This window comes from Pogoniulus pusillus, chromosome 2 (assembly GCF_015220805.1).
Source record: "Pogoniulus pusillus isolate bPogPus1 chromosome 2, bPogPus1.pri, whole genome shotgun sequence".
Lineage (NCBI taxonomy): Eukaryota > Metazoa > Chordata > Aves > Piciformes > Lybiidae > Pogoniulus > Pogoniulus pusillus.
In genome coordinates, this window is record NC_087265.1 from 35,046,826 (window position 1) to 35,069,755 (window position 22,930).

General features: G+C 39.6%; 1 protein-coding gene across 1 annotated transcript; it reads right to left on the bottom strand.

Moving 5' to 3' along the window:
• Positions 1 to 533: 533 nt before the first annotated feature.
• Positions 534 to 22,676, bottom strand: MPP4 (MAGUK p55 scaffold protein 4). The gene is given in 21 exon segments (XM_064167098.1): positions 534 to 947; positions 2,209 to 2,343; positions 3,151 to 3,259; positions 4,544 to 4,637; positions 5,278 to 5,358; positions 6,209 to 6,379; positions 7,182 to 7,223; positions 9,968 to 9,982; positions 11,214 to 11,234; positions 11,936 to 11,974; positions 12,990 to 13,007; positions 13,770 to 13,834; positions 14,988 to 15,184; positions 15,590 to 15,661; positions 16,404 to 16,489; positions 17,611 to 17,692; positions 18,330 to 18,461; positions 18,989 to 19,069; positions 20,183 to 20,260; positions 21,173 to 21,294; positions 22,616 to 22,676. Coding segments are annotated over 21 exon segments (1,893 nt in total). The 3' UTR covers positions 534 to 755.
• Between the last annotated feature and the right edge of the window lie 254 nt (positions 22,677 to 22,930).

Sequence of the window (22,930 nt, forward strand, 5' to 3'; positions counted from 1 at the left end):
AGCAGCTGCAATATAAGATTTTGAATAATCTCTTTCTAGAATGTTTAATTGCCTTTGTTGATTTTCCTGCAAGGCAAAGAAGGCCAATAGAATAATTGTCTGCATTTCTCAAGGTCAAGGCAGCTGCAGTGAAAGACAAAAAGAGTGAAAAACTTTGTTTGCCACAAGCACTGCACTATTTAATGAGAAGAGCACACTACTACAGAGCAAATGGATATGAAAACTGGCTTCTATTTCCCTCTTTGGTAAGTCCATTTTCTCTCAGTTTTCACTCGAGTTGTATTTTGAACATAACTATGGTTTCTACAGTAATTTCTATTGTGACACCAGCACTCTGCTTCTGTCTTAAAAGAAGAAGCAGCAAAGCAATAGCTTCATAACACTCTTTGCTCACAAGCAACATATCATTTGTCAGTAAGGCTTCCAGAATGTCCAGCTATCATATCATCAGAATGACCATTAAGAAAAAGGGAAGGACTTTTCCATACTGTGTAAATTAGAGAGATACATGCAAAAAAATAGATTTTTCTTTATTCTTGTAGTTGGACACACACAATTACATTTGTACAAAAAAAAGTGGATGCAACTTCAACATAAAAAGCTGAACATAGTATGATTGTATCTGTTGCAGCAGCTTCATTCCTAATCCTCTTCCAAATCCCTCACATACAAAGATAAATTCTTGCAATCCTGACATTAGGATTATTCTTGAAAACATAAGCTATAATCTTTCTGAAGCTGTCTGCTGCTCAGAATTATGGCTGAGTGTCTGAGCATATCCATACTGCGGGCACCCACTGGGGCTCGTCCTGTGCACGATGGACTGCAGACAGCAGCTGTGCAGATGCTTCTTGTAGATTGTCATTCACAATCACTTGATCAAAGAACTGACCAAACTGAGCTTCCATTTTCTTAGCCGAATCTTCCATCTCCTGTAAGTCTTCTTCCTGAAAGACACAGAGTAAGCTGATAAAGCTTCAGTGTGGTTTTCAGACATATGCATGGCATATGCAGAACACCTTGGTCCTGTAAACAAAGGGACAGATAGTGCCAGTGTTGTTATTTTACAGTTTGTTACAGTAAAGCATGCATGCTATAGTCAGTTCCAAGTCTCTAAACCAGAGCTGACTGCCTTTTCCTTCCCAAGGATTTACCCTGTCTCTCAGTATGCTCCATTTGCCGCAAAAAAATTACTCTACTGATGAATGCTGGCAGAGGACGTTAGTGACTGGAAGGTACTGCTCTCATTCCACATATTAGTTTATTTCCCTAGTGTTTAAGTTCCTTTCTGAATTATGACACATTTCTTTATAGAGTTATGGACTGAGGTCTCAAAAATTTTTAAATGCTAAACTTGATTATATTTCGCATGGAGAAAAAATTGACAATGCACTAGAAAATGTAAATGCAATATATGCAATTCCTACAAGGAGGATTTGTGTTTTATCCACAGAAATTATTATAGCATTTATATTGATACCGTCATTAAGCATATGTGAAATAACAATACATTATTAGGAAGGGGACCTGGGGCTTTTTGGTCTGGTGAAGAGAAGACTTAGAGGGGATCTAATCAATGTTTATAAATACATGAGGGCTGGGTGTCAAGAGGGAGGCAATAAACTCTTCTCAGTTGTGCCCTGTGATAGTACAATGGGTAGTGGGTATAAACTACAGCATAGGAAGTTCCACCTCAACATGAGGAAGAACTTCTATACAGTAAGGGTCACAGAGCACTGGAACAGACTCCCTAGAGAGGCTGTGGAGTCTCCTTCTCTGGAGACTTTGAAGACCTGTGGGTCCCTGTGTGACCTGTGCTAGATTCTGTGGTCCTGCACTGGCAGGGGGGTTGGACCTGATGATCCATGGAGATCTCTTCCAACCCCTAGCATCCTGTGATCCTGTGATTCACATTTGTCAGGAGGCAGTTGTTTCAAAATATACAAAATAGCCTCTCATTCAAAGACATTTTGAAGGAAAATGCCTCAGAATCCCCGAGCTACAAATTACAACACTTCAGCTTCAAAGTGCATCTAGAAGGGTGAAAAAATACCAACAAACCAAACAGAAATAGAATTAATTTAGATTTGATGCTGAAGACACAATAAGGTTTTTTAAAGAGTTAATGTAGTAACATGGTAGAATGCACTATGTTCTAAACACGGGATCCCAGATGTCTCTTCAACCTCTTTTGTTCCAAGAGCTTACCTTGAATTTCATGTTCACATAATAATCTGTAATGATCCTGGCATTTTTACGAGTCTGTCTCATGCAGCTTATGCTAGATGGCTTGATGAATATAATGTAGGGCTTTAATTCATGAGTCCGGGCTACTTGTATACCCTGCAAATTAAGTGTAAATGAGAAGTGTTTCAACCCAGTCTTACTCCCATAAAAACCCAGTTGTTTACAGCATGCTGTTACCTCCAGACCCAGCAGGTATCTTTTTTAGAAACACCTACTTCAAAATGACCTCACTAATAATCCCTGGACCAGACATTGTTAAGCAGCTGTAGCACACCAATTCCTTAATTCTGCTTATTAGGAGATGCTTTCAACTCCAGTGAGTGACAGGACATTCTCATTAACAGATCTCTTCAATCAAAATTAAAGATATATCTGAAATCTGTGTTTTAACTGCTGGGGAGCTTCTTTTGGAAAAAGTACACCTTTATTGCTCCATACTGGAAGAACATATTCTGCTTTCAGAAATCTTCATTTTGTGCAACGTTTATGTTGTGTAGCATTTTTAAAGTACTGCAGAGCAGTGGAAGGAAATACCAAAAAAAAAAAAAAAAAAGGAAAATAAAAGTTCAGTATGTGAAGTTGGCCAAGCTGTCAGATTTAAAATACAAGTATGCAGCAGTAATTCTCCTATTTCACCTCACAGCAGTTACTGAATAGCAGCTATGTATTGTTACTTCATGCCCTTCTTGATAATGCAGCTGCTGACTAGAAAACAAATTAACTATACTGATCTGTGCTTGTCACTGTAGCATCCCCCACCATACCCATGCAGAGAAGAGTCTATTATTAGTAAGCACCATGAGCTAAAGTTAAAACCAAACCAAAACAACTAACACTTTGCAATTGCTCAAGAATGTATGCAGAATATACAAACTCTAGATTACCTGCCCCTTTACAACTCACCTGTGGTTCTAAATCGATTACACAGATCTTCCCCTCATCGAGGACCATTCGCACCGAATCAATACTGGTACCATACAGGTATCCTTTGTACTCCCCATACTCCAGCATTCTGCAGCAGCAGTGAGGAAGATGGAAAAGGAAAGAGCACCCGAGTCTCAAAAAGATTCTATTTAAGGGTGAAGTGTTCAAATGTACTCCACTGATCAAGACTGAACAATCATAAAGCTTAGTGAGCACTGATGAACCTCTGCTCTTGCCCACTCCACTGGGCACAGAAATTAACCCCAACTGTTTGACACCTTCTGTAAAGGGTTACCCCTCCTGGGGGTGGTCTAAACCTGACCCCAGGTGCAATGGTTAGCCCGCTCCCACTTCCTGTCTAGATCCCCTATAAAAACAGAGGAACTTCCTGTATTTCTATCTCTGCCCTGCCTGCCAGCAGCATCCTGCTTCCTGCTGCTCCTGCTTTGCCACATGGCCATCCTACCATGTAGTGGGACAACCACCTCCTGAATCTACCTCCATCTATTGCCAATCTGGTTATATTTTATATCTTGTTTCCCTTCCCTGTATCTTTTTGTAACTCCCCTTAACTTAAATACCTTTTATTTAGTTTTTCTTTTAACTTCCAAATAGAAGCAAGACTGTTCTTTGGGTGTTTTACCCCTTTTCACTCTCTACATCTAATTCCTTTCTTTCCAAAAGCAGGGAGAAGGGAAGGCATCCTATTATTGTATCGTTCTGTTAGGCTTTGGGCTCTGGGAAGCTTAAACTAGAACCAATACACCTTCAAGGCGTGCATGTTACACAAAAAAATTTTACAAATTATGTGCCTAGGTTTCGTGACTCTAATGAGAAAATGTTTGTCATTTATATAGTACAAATAACTGCATAAATCAGAAGATCTCAAAGCACTTAGCACAGCTCAAGGACTGTAGTTTCTGGTGCTGAGTTTGTCTTTCTTAGAGGGATTATGGATGCACAGGAAAGAGCAGAAACTTTTGAAAGTTTAGCCTTTACAGGTCAGCTGATTATGTGGAGATATCATCACTGCAGAGATTCTGCAGTGGAGTTGTAGATCAGGAACAGGTCTGACTCACTGCACAAGAAAACAGTCTAGTTTATACAAGAGTTAAACTCATAACTTACATGCACATCAAATGAGCTCAAGACTGGAGATCTCACTTTCTTCTAGGATTCTGAGATTAATTGTAGAGAAGTTTATTTGTAGCTGCACAAAGAGTTTTTGAAGTAGTGGGCCCAAATTTGCACCAAACATACATAAAAAGTGTAAGTAGAGAAGCCCAGACTCAGGACCTAAGTACAGAACCACCTTGTCTTGGATCATGTTGTATTTTAAATAACAAAAGTGTAAATTGTCTCTCTTCCTTACCTGTGGCTATACACCATGTTTTCAAAAGTTTCCTTTGATACATAGTGATATTCACGACCATTGATTTCATAGCTCTTCTGAACACGAGTGGTGTCTGAAAGGTGATATACACAAGCACACACACAAATTAAAAACAAAAATCAACTGCATATAAATTCATGTTATGTTGTAGATGAAAATGTGGCAACTTCCATGAGGAATTGTAAATCTGTATTTTTATAAGCAATAAAATTAGCTGTTGCAATTTGTTATTCCAGAGCAAAAGCACAGGTAAAAACAATATCAGTTATTTCATCAAACTGAGCTGTGAGTCTCATTTGAGACTAGAAGGCTAGTAAGGAAAGCTGCAAAGCCTATTTAGCACCAGCTTTTGTTGCCTTCATTCTCCTATCTGATCACTTACACCACTATGAACTAAGTTCCTATCCCCAAGTAATTTTCTTATTTTTGAAATCTAGAAAAAAACAAACATTATGATTATAAACAATCATGCTGATCACCTACTGCTACATAAAGCTTCCAGGGTTTCAGGAGGTTAAATTGAAAATATCTTTGGTTGATATACCAAAATAAGGAGAAACATCCTATTTTAAACTAATCCTTATAAAACCAAAATTACTTTGGCTTACAGTACAGCTGAAAAAAGAGTCATACAGGAAAGAACATATGAATATGTAAAGGCAAAAGGAGACACGTTTGAAGGAGGTAGCAGGGGGAAGAACAACATTACATACGAGGTATGGCACTTTGAAACTCTCGTGGGTTACTTGCAATAAGCCTTCGCCTTAGTTCATTCACACCAACACCTGAAGGTCCTGCAAAGTTGGAAAAGCTACTGATATTACTGACAGGCAGGTTTTGCATGCACACCCCCCATTTTCCAACACACTGCACATATGCCAATCAACTGTAATTAAGTTCCCCAAAAAGGTACCAGAAGCAACTAAAGCATCTTGATTGATTCAGAATGCAAAGCACTTCCCAGCAGTACAGTCATACCCAGGAGGCAACCCAGTAAAACCACTTAAAAAATAAAAAATCATCAAATACTTCCAGACGTAGAAAAGATAATGGATTTGCCTTTACCAGGATAATGGACCACAACAGAACAATAACTTCTTCAGTCACTGTCACTAAAGACTACTTGAAAGCCTGCAGCCCACTTAATACCTACAGCAAGCATTATCAAAGGCCATCTTTTTAACTTTCTAGTCTGGAGTTTAAACATTCTTCTTACCCTTGCCATATCCATGCATCTAACTCTGGTTATAGGAACGTCTTCACCTAAAGATGGGTTCTAGTAAGTTACAAATGTGTTCTCATTTTCTGTGCTGGCCCAAACTGAATAGAACTGGAAACTGAATAGCTGGAACTATTTCCCTAATAAACCCCATTATCAACCAGCACTGGCTTCCTCTAAGGACTTCATTAAAAAATATTCACTATCTTAAGCAAAGAAGATGATGCATAGATAAACTTTTTAAACTGACAATAAAGTTACATTTCAGACAAACCATTCTTGAAATAGCACTTTGAGAGCTACCTGCAGAGTCCACAACCACTGCAGTCAGCAGCTGGAAACCTCAGTGAATCAGACTATGACTGCTTCCCCTTCCCTCTGTTACAGGTTGTGGAATTCACATGAGAAAGTGATTAACCTCTTACCCACTAGTATAATGAGTCTGTTCCGGTCTGTTGGGTGCCGCTGGTACCTAACCACCTCTTCATACGGAGCTGCAAGAGTGCTGTAACAGCTGCTGGGGCACTGGGAGTAACATGACTGCTGGTTGGTCCTGGATTTCCTGCGACACAGGCGCATACTTCTACGGAAACCAGCTGTAAGGGGCAAAGACAGTATTGGAAAATACACCACAGGCAGCTACTTTTGCAGTCTAGTGCATCTAAATCACACAACATGCTGGGGCTTTGAGCTTTTTGCAAGTTGAAATTAGCTTAATTTCAGTGCTGCACTTGGTATGTCAGGCTGGTAGAAACTCTGAGCATTAAAAGGCAGCTAAAGAGGAAGTTAAATCTCAGTGAAAGTCATCTGACAGTATGGAATTAAAAAGCTCTCTCCTCCAAGATCCCCAAAACAAGCCAAAGGAGAAGTTTCTGTCCATATAAAGCATCACTAGAGAATCGGTGAACTGTTTTTAAATTGGTTCACTCTTCTGAAACAAATCCAGAACATGTGCTCTAGCCTCTGGAATGAATCCAAATATTTTAAAAGTCACTATGGTTTAGTAATAGGTACCCGTTTGTTGCTCCTCCTTACCATCCAACTCTGAAAACCTGATGTTTAGGTCTACTTTTGTGATGGAAGCTCTCATAATTATTCAGAATAGATAACAAACAACATTACACTCCAGCAAAATTAATTGTACAGTAAAGGAAATCTTAACAGCTGGTCAAGTTAAACTAGTAGTGGCCAAGCCTCAGTAGAAACCCAGCAGGAAGAGAAATTTCATGAAGAAAACAAGCATTAGAAGGAGGAAAGTGACTTCTTGAAGTATGGGAATATGGAAAACAGAGATGCAGAACTCAATTCAATGAGGCTTTAAGAACAAACCATTTTATTTAACCTTAGACAAGCACTCAAGCCCCAAACATCTTACTTATCTTTTTAGTCATTGCGTACCAATAAAGACTCGCTGACCGAATTCACCAAATTCTTCCTCTTCTAGAATATCAAGAACAAATACTCATGAAATAAGTGAAAGCTTAGCTAGACAGCTAACAATTATTGCAGATCCCAAATGAAAAACAGTGTTTCAGTAAAGGTATGGAAGTAGCATGGCTAATCAAATGAAAAAGCACAATTCTGCATAATACAAAATACTCAGATATTTCAGGTGACCCATTACAAGGGCCAGTGTTTCTGAAAAAAAGAAAATTAACTTAGAGAAGTCTTGGCATTTTCTAAATTAATTTTGAAAGTGTGCTAGTTTGAAGCAAGCTAGAATGTCTTGGTGAGAAGAACTAGATCACAGGCTCTGAAAGAAAAACAATGGTGATGTCTACTTCCCTCAGAAGTCTTGATGAGGAGTTTGGGAAGAAGAAATGAAAACATTAGATAACACTCTCACCATTTTCTCTCACTCTCCTTTGGGCTGCTGGCTGAGCTGCATCTCTCTAACACACCCTCCACTCACCTTTGCTTCTTAACCTCTTGGCCGAACCTCTATTCTTCCTTAGGACTGGGGTAAGGTTGAGAGGGGCAGGGGGAAGGTGCAGGGGTGGTTGAGAGCCCCTCCTGGGGACTCAGGTTTCTGGGAGTTGTGTTTCTGTATTACCTTTTACCTTGTATATTTCTGTATATAACTGTATATACTGTAAATAGATGCTTGTATATTGTGCTAGCTGTAAATAGCTAGCTTCATTCATATTCCCAGAGCCAACTGAGGCTAGTCTGGGTGATTTCTAAAGTGTGGGGGGGCAGGGAACACCCAAACCATCACAGAAAGCAAACGTTTTACTTGATTCCTAAGATAATTAGATACTAAGTCACATTCTGAAATACTTATAATTCAACCATGTAATTTAAACTTTTCAGGTGAAACCTAGCTTGTAGAATTCTTCTCTTATAACATTACAGTAACTAACATGTCAGTAGCTCAGAATCAGAACCGAAAAGTTTATAACTCAGTTTCTGCCTAGTAGTGTGCTGAAAAAAATATATAACATGCATTGGCTTAGATCTTTCAGACAGAATGAAGACCTGATTTTATTATTTCTGTTTAATCATCTTTGGAACAGTGCTATCTGTGTTCCAACATCCCATAATAATCTCTTTCCTCCCCTTCTGATGGTGTTTCAAGGGCTTAACCATACAAGTAAGCTGTGGTGGAGAGTCCCAAAGGGCACAAAGTGGGCTTGAGCATGTCCGGTCTTGTCCAGACATATTTACCTGCCTGTCTGCATTGCAGCCCGAGGCGGGAAAACAGGACAAAGGAAACCCAGGCAGCCCAGTCTGGTTTGATCCGGTCGCCTGAGAGGGGTTTCGCGAGGCCCACGGCCCTGTGGCGTGCAAGGCGTATGCGCCCCCCACTCTTGGAGGACAACAGCCTGTGCGTTCTGCTTTTTTTGGGTCTATTTGGGTGATTGCCAGAGGTGATTGGGTGATAGTGTGGCCAAGGAGAGCATTAGCCTCGGCCATTGTCCCATAAAGGGGTAAACAGGTGAATGAGGTGCTTGCGTGGTCGGTGTGCCTAGCTCGTCAGCCGCTCGCCCCCCCACCGCAGCCAGCAGCCGATCCCACATCGCAGCCCAGGTGGAATTCACCACAGGACTTCTACTGAGTATTTTCCTGCGCACGTTTCGGGCCACAGACATTAAGACTGAGGACTAGTGAGTATTCTGAATTCTTTATTCAAGTTGCTAAAGGAATTTAATTAACCTCACAAGCTGTGAGCGAAGCCGCCAGACTCTCTGTCAAAGACGTTTCTAAAACCTTTCAAAATTCCATTGTATATAGACATTCTGCAAAATAGTTCTGCTAACTTCATCCAAGAACTTGTGTGGATAGTTGTAAATAAGTTTGGGGGAATTATCTTTGTATATATTAATGCATTATTTAATGATTTTTTGAATCGGCCTCATTGCATTTCACCCCAAACTCAGATTTCAACTAGCCCCCTCCATAACATAGGCCTTCCAAATCTCTGTAAATGAAATCTCTCCTACAGCGGTCAGAAATATCTATTTCCCAGTAGATCAGTGCTCTTAACAGTTTAAAAAACTATAAAGGTGATTTGAAAGGAAATAACTAAGGAAAAAAAGTGTCAGCAGCATTTACATGTCTCTTTAAAAAGGACTCCTAATTTTCTCGTAATCATTCATGTAGTTATCCATGCTGTGCAATTCCCTTAGCTAGGCCTTGTTAAAGCAAGAATAAGGTAGAGAAGACATAGGTGTATCTTTAAAGCCAATACTTTTTTCAAGGTATGAACATTATTTTTATTTGCAAAACATGAACTGTATCAGCTTTTAGTTCTAGATTCTTTGACAGGTATCATAAACGTCTTTCACGTCTCTGCACTCTTCATTACTTGTGCCTTTAAAATACACTTCTATTCCTACGTTTCAATGTATACTAACAACTCCTTGTTTATGATTGTATAAAAAAAATACTTGTCACAAAACTGCTCATATGGGGCAAAGTTCAGAGTGCTGCAGCTGGCACATGTCTGTATCATTTCTATCATAAGGTCTTTTGAGCAATTATTCAAATCTTTTGAAGCATTTCTGCTTCATCTGTCCTCTGTTCTATGGTATTGAGTGCAGTGTGGAATACTACAAGGAATAAGCAATTCAGCTGCTGGATACTGTCAGATGAGTGGTAGCTCCTGGTAATGCAATAAACGACAGGTAAATTTTAATGATTACTGTTTACAGGAGACAAAGAGAAAGAAAAGTCGGTGTTACCTTCTTTAAGCTCCTCTGCACATTCAGGTAGAGACAGACAGAAACCAATTAGTTTTGAGCAGACAGTCTACACTAAGATTAAAAAAAAATAAAACCATCAAACAGCATAGTCCAATGTATTTAGGACAGTTAGGAAACAAGTACTGCAGGCTTCACATGCCTGTTTGAACATGAATTTTCAGTTACCAAAGAATAACAGACTTGGCTACAGCATCCTTATCAGTGCTGTACCTGCAAAATACCTCACAGATATTCAGCTACTGGTTAACTTAGAGTGAAATGTAGGATAGCACCTTTATTCTTCTGACTCTGGATACAGCAGAAAGCAGACTCGGCACTGAGCACTGAATAGGATCTGCAGGAGTAATCTCTATGTGCACTTATCAGAAACATCCTACCCCCAAATTAAAGGGCTGCCCTGTAGACCTGCTAGTTCTGTCATTAAAGTTTTGGATATTGCTTGAGAGGTGGAAGAGGATGAACCACTTGTGATAAAAGGAGAAGACCTAACGGGTAATTAGGCACTTTGTGGAGAAAAGCAAGTCTAATGTGGAATGACATTTTCTCCACAATATTACCAAATCAACAAGAAGTTTAGCATTAGAATATTTGTTTAAGTGGGAAAATTTAGAAGACTGAAATTGTGAAGAACTCTGAATATGCTGCAGATAGGTAGCTGTTCCATAAAAAAAACAAACAACAAACCACCAACCTCAAAATCTGTTTGGTTAAAACAAGCACTGATGTACATCTTGATATATAAATCCTTAATTTTATAAAATAATTTTTATTTATTGAATGCCAGCCATGCACACGATTGACAATCCAGAACAGATCTCTTTGCCACAACAACTCCACAGGCACGGGGCATTCAGGCCCTCCATTACCCCACGGTAATCCAGTTACCTCTGACATCAGTGCAGACCCTGCCTGTTGGAGCTTGCATGGGTATAACTGATTAGGATTTGATAAAAAGATCTGGTACTGATGCACAAGAATAAACACACACACACTTGTGGCATGACAGGACAAAGACCTTACTACTAAGGTAAATCAGAAAGCAAGAGGAAGACTTAAGGCAACAGGATCTTGCATAATGTTTTTTCAAGCCAGAATGGCTTCTGCAGCTAAAAAAGCATTCTGGCTTTTGTCACCTGCTTGTCTTTAAGACACTTGCTTATCTCTGGACACCCTTCTTGAAGCAGTACAATAGCAATGAATTTGGAGTTAGGTTAGAGGAACTTACCAGACTCAAATGTTTCTTCATCTTGTTTAGTAATCCAGACAGCAAAGATATGAAAATAAATTCAAATGTTAATTTCTTCAATAGAATTTCAGAATCAGAAATTGGTTTTCCAGCATCTGTCAGTCTCTCCCACACATACTTTGCCCAATTTCTTCTACACTAAGGTGGCACAATACTGCTCACTGTACTTGAATTAACTGTCTAGTCTTTATCCACTTAGTCCTGCAGCATCACATCACTCCCTAAGAGCTTTCTCAGGAGAAGGAAGAATCAGCTGCGCTGCTTTAGGAAGCAAGTCAAGCTAACAGTCTTAATATATACTATTTACATATGAAAAACATATTCTTGCTCAGTAAAAATGTATTCTCCTGAAGTCTTGACAATGAATTGTGTGAGTTCTCCAAAACTACAACCATTTATGGCATTAAATATACAATAGGCAAAACCACAGCCACAGCCCAAAGCCAGAATCGAAGTTGAGGTAGGCGTTTTTAGCATGGTCCCTCTTTTCAGTACAACCTTTCACTATAAACACTACACCAGCATGGCAAAAAGCTCAATTTATTACAGTAATACAGGATGAGGTTTCCAGAGTATGAAACCCAGAATTTTATACCATTAAGTTCACTAGCAGAATGAGTAGTTCTATCTGGGAAACAAAACAAGGCTTTAACTAACTACTGCCTTGAAGCAAATGGATGTGAATTCATGAATTCCGTTACCTGTTTCCACACACTTCTCATCAATCTGCATGTCATCCTCTGCAGATAACAGAAGGGGAGGGAGGAAATAAATCATCTGAATCAGAAAAACTTGGGAAGGAAAAAACCCACCCCTTACTGATCTTACAAGACTGAACTCAGACATCAGAAAAAATACCTGAAGATCAGCTTTGGACATCTTTAAGGATTTTAACTGTGAACTCTAACTTACTGATTTTCCATGCCCTTAGTGAGCAAGAGGTCTTTGTAAAGACAAAGGCAAATCTCTCTAACTTGAATTATCCTTTTGAAATAATAAAACTCTCAACATAGATGTTACTGTATATATATCTTAATAAGTAAGTATTACTAGGATGTAAAATAATTTCCCACTCACTTCTTTCCTGTGGTTTTTAAAGATGCATGTATTTCCAATATGTTTCACTCACAGAAAGTGTTCTGTTTCCTTGATTTTAGCATTATAAATTTTACAAAGAACAAAAGGAAAAGACTGATTCAGATGTGTCTGTAAACCCAGACCACAACAATTCATGTCCCTGAAATGCAATCCTGTGAGCTCGGGCAATCTTATTGGCTCACAATACTGCACTGTCTGTGTGCCCTATTCTTGCGTGCCCTTCCAAATATGAGGCCCAGTAGGAGTGATTTTCCAGTACAGGGCAATTGCCAGGACATCTGTCAACCATATTCTTCCCATATATAAATATGCTTTAAAGAAATAATTCTGTTGAAGCTGCTCAAGTCAGCTGCTGAAGATGGACCAGAAAGAGGGAGAGGAAAATAGGAAATATAGTCTTTCCTTTCTCAAAGCAACCCATCCAAACTGGTGCTGCATAGAAGATATTGCAGTAACTTCAGTTCCACTTTAAAACAATATAAGTTTCTACTTTTTCAAGTGAAAAACCACTTAATTTCAGTTATGCTAAGAACTTGTCTTTCTTTTGCATGTATTTACTAAACTGCCTCATTCCTAACTTTTTTAATGGCCTGTCAAACTGTGCGCTATACTGATTATAACTACAGGAATGCAGTATTGTCCAGTATGATCTCCTACCTTCTTCCACAGTGCTTACTGCCACAGTATATCCATTGAAGCAGTTAAAATGCAATAAAATTATGGTGAAAGAGAGTCCCTGCTCTATGACCAAAGCAATCAATCAATGCAAGAAAAAACAATGCAATGAAACATAATCTAGGAGTTATCACAAGAGAGAAATTAATTTTATACTAGTATAAAGAAACACAGGGGGAAAAAAAGGGGGAGGGGAGAGAAAACAGGAAGAAAATGCTTTGTCTGGAAATAATTGCTTGTTTACAGAAAATTATAGTTGGCAGAGAACAGTGTTTCTGGATTGTTACCACAAACTTCTGGGCAGTATAGCTCATCTTATATTTCAAGGAAAAAAAATTCTATCTTTTTCTCAACAGTTTTGATGACAAAGAAACATTCTAAACATATGGTATGGTATGGTATTTTCCAGTGCAGAACTGCTATCTGTGTCCTTGGAAAGCTAGGTTAGTGCAAGACTTAGTCACAACCCATTATCCTAGAGAGAACTGGTTCTCAGAGAGAGCTACTAGATCTTACTGGCTTCAGGAGATTAATTCAGTTTCTGTCTGTCAGATTCCAGGTACACTGGAGACAGCCTCCACTGTCATTAGTCCAGGTACAACTATCATTGAGATAGTCAACACTATTCTGAGGTTACAATATGGGTCTAGAGACAATGTCTCTGAATTACACTGGACTGCATGAGCTTCTATCTTAGTACCCCTGAGAACAGAGACAGGACCTTTCTTTCCTGTCCTACCAATCAAGTAATTTTTCACTCACGCATTGATGATTTGAGACAGAGATGAGGCTGGAAAGGCTGAGACCACCAGAATTCTCGCTGCTTCCTATATAGAAATAAATGTTACCACAGTTTTAAGAAGCAGAACTGTCCACAAGCACTTTATGCTCCAGTCGGAGTCACTGCTTTACACATAAGCTCAGGAGTACTGAGCTGACCAGAAGACACTGAAAATTGAAACTTTCTAATGTTTTAGCCTACCAGAGTCCTCTGAAAGAAAGCTGGCATGCCATTAAAAATATTTAAAGGCTACTTCCAAATAAGCATCCCAGATATAGGGTGTTTTGGGTTTTCTAAGGGCAGGAAGATAAGGCAGATTGTGGTAGAGACTCCTGGAAGTAAAGAATCTACTTCTGCTCTGGGTAGTCGTGCTGCTCCCGCTGTTAATATGCTGAGCCTCTTGCTTGCAGCCTTAATCACAACTGAGTTTGATTTCAGCTTCCGTTATATGGATCCTAGTTAGGTTGACGTATAGTAAAACTAAAGCCTATCATCTACTGCTGTGTGGCCTCATGTTTTCATGAGTGTAACACAGACAGGACATGTGGTTAGAGGATCAAACTGAAGTATGGCATGGCAGTTGAAGTACAGGCAAGAGATTCTTGTTCTTCCTTAAGCGTGGTCATATTTTTTGTGGGGAGGGGTATAGGGTGTGTTCCATTCCTTTCTTTTAACCTGCTCTATTCAGTTTTGACCAAAGCTGAAGAGGTCACTCATGCCTCACAGGACATCTTTTAAAACCCAAACTCTGTCTTGGCACAGCTATGACATAATATGCATTTAGTATCTCATTCTTCTTACCTGCCTACCTTCCCCCCCATTTTGTAAAATAAACAAACCAACCAACCAAGACCAACTACAAAAACCATCAACAACAAAAAATCATAGCTGATGGTCCTTAATCAGACAGGGCCCTTAATTTACACCCAGCTGTTACACATGGCTATATGTCTTAGCAGCTAGCAAAGAGACCAGGCAACTGCTGTAAACTCAGATGTCAGTCTATGAATGATACAAGGTGCTTCTCACCTAGTACAATGGAAGGAAACCAGCAAGTTGGAGAATAGAAAGAGGAATGATGTTTGTCAGACCTTACTCTGAATCATAGTGCTATGCAATGTATGAAAACTCTTGAGTAGCAAAGTCTGAGTAACTGGCTACTTTTGAAACTGAAATCAGAAAAATTACAGCTTCTTTACCTTTTAAGAAGGTGGTTTGAGGGTATAAGTCCAGCACAGGCACTGAGATCTGAAACTTTCCTGGCCTGCCACCAGAAAGCATCGTTCTGGTCCACAATCTGTAGTATTTCACCCTTCTTAAAAGGCAAACCTGCATCAGCACATGGTATTGCAGGGTCTTGCAAGGGGCAGTAATCTGCCATTGCTCGCACATACAACTGGCAAAGAAAAAAAGACAAGAGTTAAGTGGAAGCCACATTTAGAACAGATACAATGCAAGCTTTATAATCACAGGGCCACATATTGCTGTTACATATTAATTTTTGGATGAAGTCAAGTTTTGAAAGCCAGATCAAGCCCTCGACCCTACCTGTTAATTAAAGGAGAAATAAAAAAGGGTTTATATATGGTGTGAAAAGAATTGGCCTTCAACCTGCACATCACTCTGAAAATATCTTTATTACTTTTAGCATAAATGCATTTCATCTTACTAGCTTACTAAAGGCAAGTGAAATTTTAAGAATTGCAATAAACTTTTAAGCAATGCCATTTATTTCCATCACACCATGAGACATTACTGGGGTAAGTGCAGTAACAATGAGGAAAAAAAGAATCTCTCTTACTGTTGTTTGGTTGCTGACAGGCCGATCAGAAACTGGAATTAATTTGAACATAATTGTCCCCTGAGAGAGTGCCTAAATGATTAGAAAAAGATTAAAACGTGACTGGATTCAACACACACAACCAAACACAAGCCTAACACAGCATGCCTTTCAGGTCACTGTAAGGTCGGCATTGCAAATAGAATGTAGACAGAATCAGTGTGAAAATACTGTATTGTTGTCAAAAGCAAACTCAGAAATTAGTTTTGCTAAATATTTTTAATTCCATGAAACCTAGGTTTCATTATTAATATATATAGTTTCAACATTAATTCACAAGCTTCTCTACTGAAATTTAATACAGATTAACAGAAGGGTCTGGTTAGCTAAGTCATCTAAAGGAGAAGGGAAAAAATAGAATTGTTGAAAAATTCAGCATTCCAATACTGTTTGTATTTCTCATGCCTAGAACTAGTACAACCAGGGAAATAACACTGAGGAACACATGATACTGATTACATGTAGCAGTACCTCACTGACCACCACTATCAGTTTGCAGTGATGAACCCTGAAAGATTGTGGGCAAAACGATAAGTAACAAGGATTTCCTCATCAGAATTCTGACAACAGTAAAACCATTGCCTTTTTTTGCAAGGAGAGGCATGCAGTTCACAAGCGCATTCACTCTGCTCTGGTACATTTTGTGATGTGGACTTTTTTTAGAACAGCACCTTTCCATTACTTTCTTGGAGAACATTAACTCAGTGGAGTGTCTGGAAGGATTTGTGTCAAATCAGTAAAGGAGGGTGTGTGTGTGTTAAAAAAAAGTCAGTACCAGAATATTAATAACTTGTTCAGGCTCAAGTCCCTCAATAGGAACTCCATTTACTTCCACCAGTTTGTCTCCAGCATACAGCAACCCTACAGTGAAAACAAGGACAAAAGCAACAGAAGTTTTATCAGATCATGGATTATCTTGGATAGATGGATCATGGATTATCTTGGGAAACATGAATATATCACAGTCTTGGAAGTCAGTGTTAGAAATTCCCATACATCAGGTATGCAGGAAGGCAGTTTGGATTTAGGTTATATTGGCCAGGATAGGACTGCAGACTTTTGCGAGTCACAAGAAGCTTGCATGCTTCCATTTTCTTCTTTCCTTTCACCTCTCCTATACAACATATTTACAATCTATCAATGAATTGCCTTCAAACTATCAGAGACCTCCCAATACACTTCCATTTACCAAGATAATTTTTTAACCTAGTCTATCTAAACTCATTCTAATAATAGACAATGAGACTTGGAATCAGACCCTTAAACATTCCAAGTGCAGTGGGAGGCCTTGGAACTCCTCTCTGTCATTTATAATGTCTTCACAATGTTTGTTAAATTTTCTTTCAGCTCAGTTAAAGCATCAAACTAGGAGCTTTATCAGCTGTTGTCTAGTTTGGGTTTTCTTCTCTATACATAGGCCAGAAAATACTAAAAGGAATTATTTTGTAGTGACTGCAGTTCAATTTTATTTCTGATGTTTTACATTTTAGTTACGTTTCCAAAGGAACACGGAGCTCGTTCAATTCTACCATTGCTTAGTAACATTTCCAAGGAAACTCCTTGGAAGATTGTTAGCATTAGCTGCTGAACAAAGTGGTTAACAGACTAGTGCCAAAAAACTATTGCTACATGTTCCTTGAAGTCCATTATCTTAGTGAATCACAGATTACCTATGTTTTTCATTTCTCTATTAAGGAATGAGCTACTCATATTTATACTACACTGTAGCTTGGGATATTCCACATCAATCTCATGACAGATTTGTCTTGGTGCCATAAACATTGAATGGAAAGGGGATTTGTACTTCATCTGAGTCTCAAGCAGTTTCACATGAATTTCATTCAAGGTATCACTGTTAACAGTGCTATCCAATGTACATATCTTTTTTCTCTCTAGTGGAAGACTAATTGTAGAGGCTAAGCTATCTCACTTTATATACCAAGTTCAGTTTCTTGTATCACTTTGTTTCAAGTTACACATACCACTTCTGTCTGCTAGCCCACCATGGATCACACGGGCAACTGTTATGTCACCTGTTATCTCATGGCGCTTAATGGTGGCACCCTGGCAAATAAAAACAAAGAAGAAACACTGATCATTGAAGATCCCCAATAAATTTCCTTTCATATCACAAGTCTTATCTTTGCAATGACAAATGTACACCCACCTTAACCCTGCGCAGATCTAGCAATAACATATCATGATTAGTACTAAGTCCTTCAATGATTTCAACTTCCATCATACTAAAATAACCTGACAGTAAGAAATCTCTCTCAAATATTGCAGCTATCTTTTCTTAGACAAAATTAGTTAAGCTATGCAATGCTTTTTGTTTACAAGCAAAAATGATTTTTAAAAAACCTTTCAGTCTCTCCTCCCCTCCTTACTACTTTGCTTATGGGGATGACTCTCAATGCAATTTGCATTTTCATTATATGAGATAAAAACATTTGGCAAATATTCAAACAGCAGGCAGACAAGGCAGTGAACAACCTGATCTAGTTGTACCCACACTGAACAGGGCTAGATGGTTTCCTAAAGCCCTTACCAACCTAAGCAAGCCCTATGATTCTGTGAAAACTGGACAGGAATGCACACAAGCTCTGTGACATTCCTGAAAAAAAAAGAGTATGTGTGAGATGTATTTATCGATGCTTGTGTAAGTTCAAAGAATTTGACAGGCATCAGAAAGCTCCCTCACCAGAGGCTGGTTGTTTTTCACTAAGCAGACAATCCTCATAGCTTCTTCATTTTCAGGTATGTTGTCTGGCAGTGGTGGAAGAGTTGGTTCAAAATCTTTCTGTGCCACAGTATCATGAGCAGATAGCAAGGCCTGTTACAAACCAGAGCAAGCAAACCAACCATAAGCAAAGGTCATACTATAGAAAAACTTTAAAGAGTTACTGGTGAAAAAACGGATCAATGAGTAATACCTTATGCGAATATAGGTGCCCTTACAAATATTGATATTCTTTCTGAAATTGAAATGGTGAAATAAAGTTTTAAGCACAGTTGCTCCCCCTGCCTCTTCTGGAAAATTTACAGAATATGCAGGATTTCTGTTTGGAGCTCCAGGGTAAAAAGCACAGGTTTTGGGAATACTTGGTTTGTATCTGCAGCAACTGCTCAGAACCTACTTCTGTATAAACATCTTTCTCCGAGCACAGTCTTTCAGAAACACAGCTGAGTGCAGGTACTTCAGATACACGGGCCACATTTGATTCCACAACAAGGTTAGTTCCTGAGTAGGAAGCTGTGTCTCCTCCAACTCCTTTGCCAGTTCTTGTGAGCAGCTGGACATCTGTTCTCACTCCAGACAGCTTTGTAAGCAAGCTTCCTTCCCTTACACACAGGACTTGCCTTTAAGTGTGGAGCACGCAGTAGTCGCCTTAGCTCTTTGATCTCTGCAAACTGATGGGCCTCACGCAGTAACTCTATCACCTAGTAAACGTAAGAGAGAAAGCACAGAGACTGGTTCTGGAGAATTAATTCAGAAAGCTTTAAACTGAATTTAGAGGACTATGGCATGGTGGGTTTTAAGCCCCCCACACTGTCTGATTCAGAGCGTATGTATAGGATTTGCTCTAGAACTGGACAGTATCTCTCAGTCTGGCTCAGTTCAGGCACAGAACCATCTGCTCTAAATTGTTTTTTATCCGACGCCTCAACCAATTTCATGGAATCATAGAATCAACCAGGTTGGAAGAGACCTCCAAGATCAGGCAGTCCAACCTAGCACCCAGCTGTAGCCAGTCAACTACACCATGGCACTAAGTGCCTCATCCAGTCTTTTCTTGAACACCTTCAGGGACGGTGCCTCCACCACCTCCCTGGGCAGCCCATTCCAATGGCAAATCACTCCCTCTGGGAAGAACTTCCTCCTAACATCCAGCCTATACCTCCCCCAGCACAACTTGAGACTGTGTCCCCTTGTTCTGTTGCTGCTTGCCTGGGAGAAAAGACCAACCCCACCTGGCTACAACCTCCCTTCAGGTAGTTGTAGACAGCAATGAGGTCTGCCCTGAGCCTCCTCCAGGCTAAACAATCCCAGCTCCCTCAGCCTTTCATCAGAGGGCTGTGTTCTAGGCCTCTCACCAGCTTTGTCACCCCTCTCTGGACATGCTTCGGTATCTCAACTTCTCTCTTGAATTGAGTAGCACAGAACTGGACACAGTACTCAAGGTGTGGTCTGACCAGTGATGAGTACAGGGGAAGAGTAACCTCCCTTGTCCTACTGGCCACACTGTTTTCCACTTAGTCATTAACTCTCCCACTAATTCAGAAATATAAGACTTAATCAGCTATTTTGACTAGAAAGATTAAAAAGAAAATTTCTCACAATCCTCACATCAGACTGCTCAATTGTAGCCATGATGCTGAACCACACTGTTTCATGGCCCAAATAATGGATGGCCAGTGGTTAAAACTGTTTCAGTGTTCATTACACTGGCCAGGACTCGTGCACAAAACAAAGACCAGAACGTTTGTCTGCAGCTCAGCTGACTAGTCTGTTATGAGCAAGTAAAGCGACACACTGTATACACACAGCTTTACCTCACGGTTCAATGAGCGTGCCTGTGGTGTGACAGGAACTGGTTTTTTTCCAAGATAGTGTTGGAGACATTCATAAATCTATGGCATGCCATAAGACACAAGACAGCACAATGAGGATATGATCAGTTCACACAATAACATAGATCCATACACAACACAGAATAGACACAATTGGGTCTCTAGGAATTTTTCTCCCCAACTAGAGCCAGTAGAGCTTGCAATCTCAAACGTGTCTATAATTCATTGTCTTTCCATATTGCCACCGAGCTAGCCAGTTACGTTGTAGCTTTGCATCTTGCAATAAGAAAGGGTGATTCATAGGACAACAGCCTGAAAACATCAGTTCTCTGACTTGCAGCTTGTTTGCATCCTCTAGTTGCAGGCATGATTAATAATGTAAGTTTTAATTGCTCTACTTAAAATAGCCTTATTGACATTCTTATCCACTGCAAGTTTTAATTCTTTAAAGTGGAAGGAATTTTAAACCCCTACTTAAAGGAAAAGCAGAATTTGTTTAAAATTTGTCTTAGAGATACAGTTCTGCACAAGATAAGAACATCAGCTGAAACTCTGTTGTGCAATGACAAAGTCTTCAGTTCTATGTAGGCAAAATCAGAAAACCTGAATTTCTTACGCATCCATGTAAAAACATGGGATGCATAGCCATACAGAGATTTAAGAGTAGAAAAGGCAGCTGAGCAGTGCTGTGTTCAGCCTACACTCCTACCACCCTGGCCTTAATACAGGCGTGTAAAGTAGAAGAGCTTTGATATCCAGCAGATATGAGAGAGAATATTCTTCCCCCCCCCCCCCCCCCCCCCCCCCGCTTTTAAAGCAAAAGTGGTTAGTTCACCTTAGCTGCTGGTATTAGGACTATCAGTTCCCAGCATAAATAAGCATTTATTGTGTTGATAGAGTAAAATAAAGTAGATGCCTCCTAAAAATTATCCTCTAGGAACCCTTTGCTTTCACAGTTGAATGTCACTTTACCTTTAAAAGCGCTTGCAGCCAGTGAGATCGGAGCAGGTCGTACAACATGCCAACACCATTGACATCTCTTTTACAGAGCAAACTGAGTTCTTGTAGCACTAGAGTCAGAACATGAGACACACCTGAGCCCAAGAAACAGAAAAGTGCGAGGCACTTCAGTACAAATAGAAGATCAGCCAAAGCCAGACAGTGACCCAGGCCTTCAGAAAGCACCTTTCCTCTATTTATCCTGCCATCCTGCCAAGAAATGCACTTATTTCCTGTCTGCTTTGCTTGTTTCCTGCAACCAGCTCTCCATTATTTTATTATTAACCAGTGGAATTAGCTTAATACCAGGAATTTTCAACTGACTTGTGTGGTCTGTGATCCTGTGAGAAAATCACATATCAGCGTGGGTCCAAGCTCATACCTCCTACTGAGAAGAGGTGAATAACAGTTTGCTTGTTCATTGTACATGCTTTCCTTTTGCATGACCCATCTGTTTTTCTCCACTCTTTAGAAACACAGGCATTTGAGAAGATAGCTAGTGAAAAAATGAATTCCTAACAAATACATACCATTGTCACAGGCACCTACAACACATCCAAGGAATGGGGGAGAACTGTTCTGACTATTTAGAGCAGACCTTGATCTGTTAGAATACTACCCTAATACAGTGGAAACCACAAAAATCCAGAGTCTCTCTAAAATCTCAAGCAGGTGGAAACTAAGAGGTGACAAACAGGAAAGCTTTTACACAAAGTCAGGCTTAGACACATACTGGATTTTTGTCAGTGCATGGAATTTAATATTACTTCAGAAATGAAACCAGATCATGTCTGATATGTGTGAAACTGTTCCCAAACAAACACAGTACTTACAACAGCACGAATACAATACCGTACCAAATAGCAGGGGTCAGATTTATTGAGCTGTAGGTGTTCTTAAGGTGACAGTAAGAGTTGGATGCTTAACTCCCACTCCACGTGAAAGGAAAGCAAGTTCTTAATTCTTGTGTAATTTGGTCTTTTCCGCCATTATCGGTTGCCTCTTTTCGAGGTGGCTTGTAGTAATTATCTCCTAGAACATTACCCCTACATCATACTTGGCTCAAATAGGCCAAGTTCCCATGTGGAACCACAGACCTTCAAACTACAGAAAATAATTTCCTTAAGCAAAAAAAAAACAAAAACAACTCTTCCAGTTATTAGTCATTCCCGATACAGCTGTGGAAACCATTTTATAAGCCAGAAACAAATGCCAGGCATCCTCTTCTGTTGCTCTCTAAATTAACTTCATACCCTCATTAAATATCAGGAATCATTCCAAATATTAAGTACTAGTACTTCTAGATCTGTTCATCTCTCTCATAACTCAATGGAGGAAGAGCTAAAGAAACGAAGAAATAAAACTTTTTGTCAGTTTTCTTTCTCTTTGAAGAAGAGATGCAAAAGTTACAAGTACCATTATCTTGACTGCAGAGTGTTGGCACCTCCATCTCTCTGTTTATTCAAGGAGATTCCATCCACTTCTTTGGGCACTGCATTCACACCATGTAGGTTTCTCAGACAGATGCTGAACTAGGGAAAAGAGTACACTCATTATCAGGATACCATCAGATATTTCAGATTAATACTAGAGCAGAATTTAAAAGAAGAGCGGTAAATAATCTTATCTGAAGTGCACAATGGGTTGCAAGCGTAAATGAAATACATGGCTCTGGATCAGGCTGCCCAGGGAAGTGGCTGAGTAGGTACTTGAAAAATGTGTAAACATGGT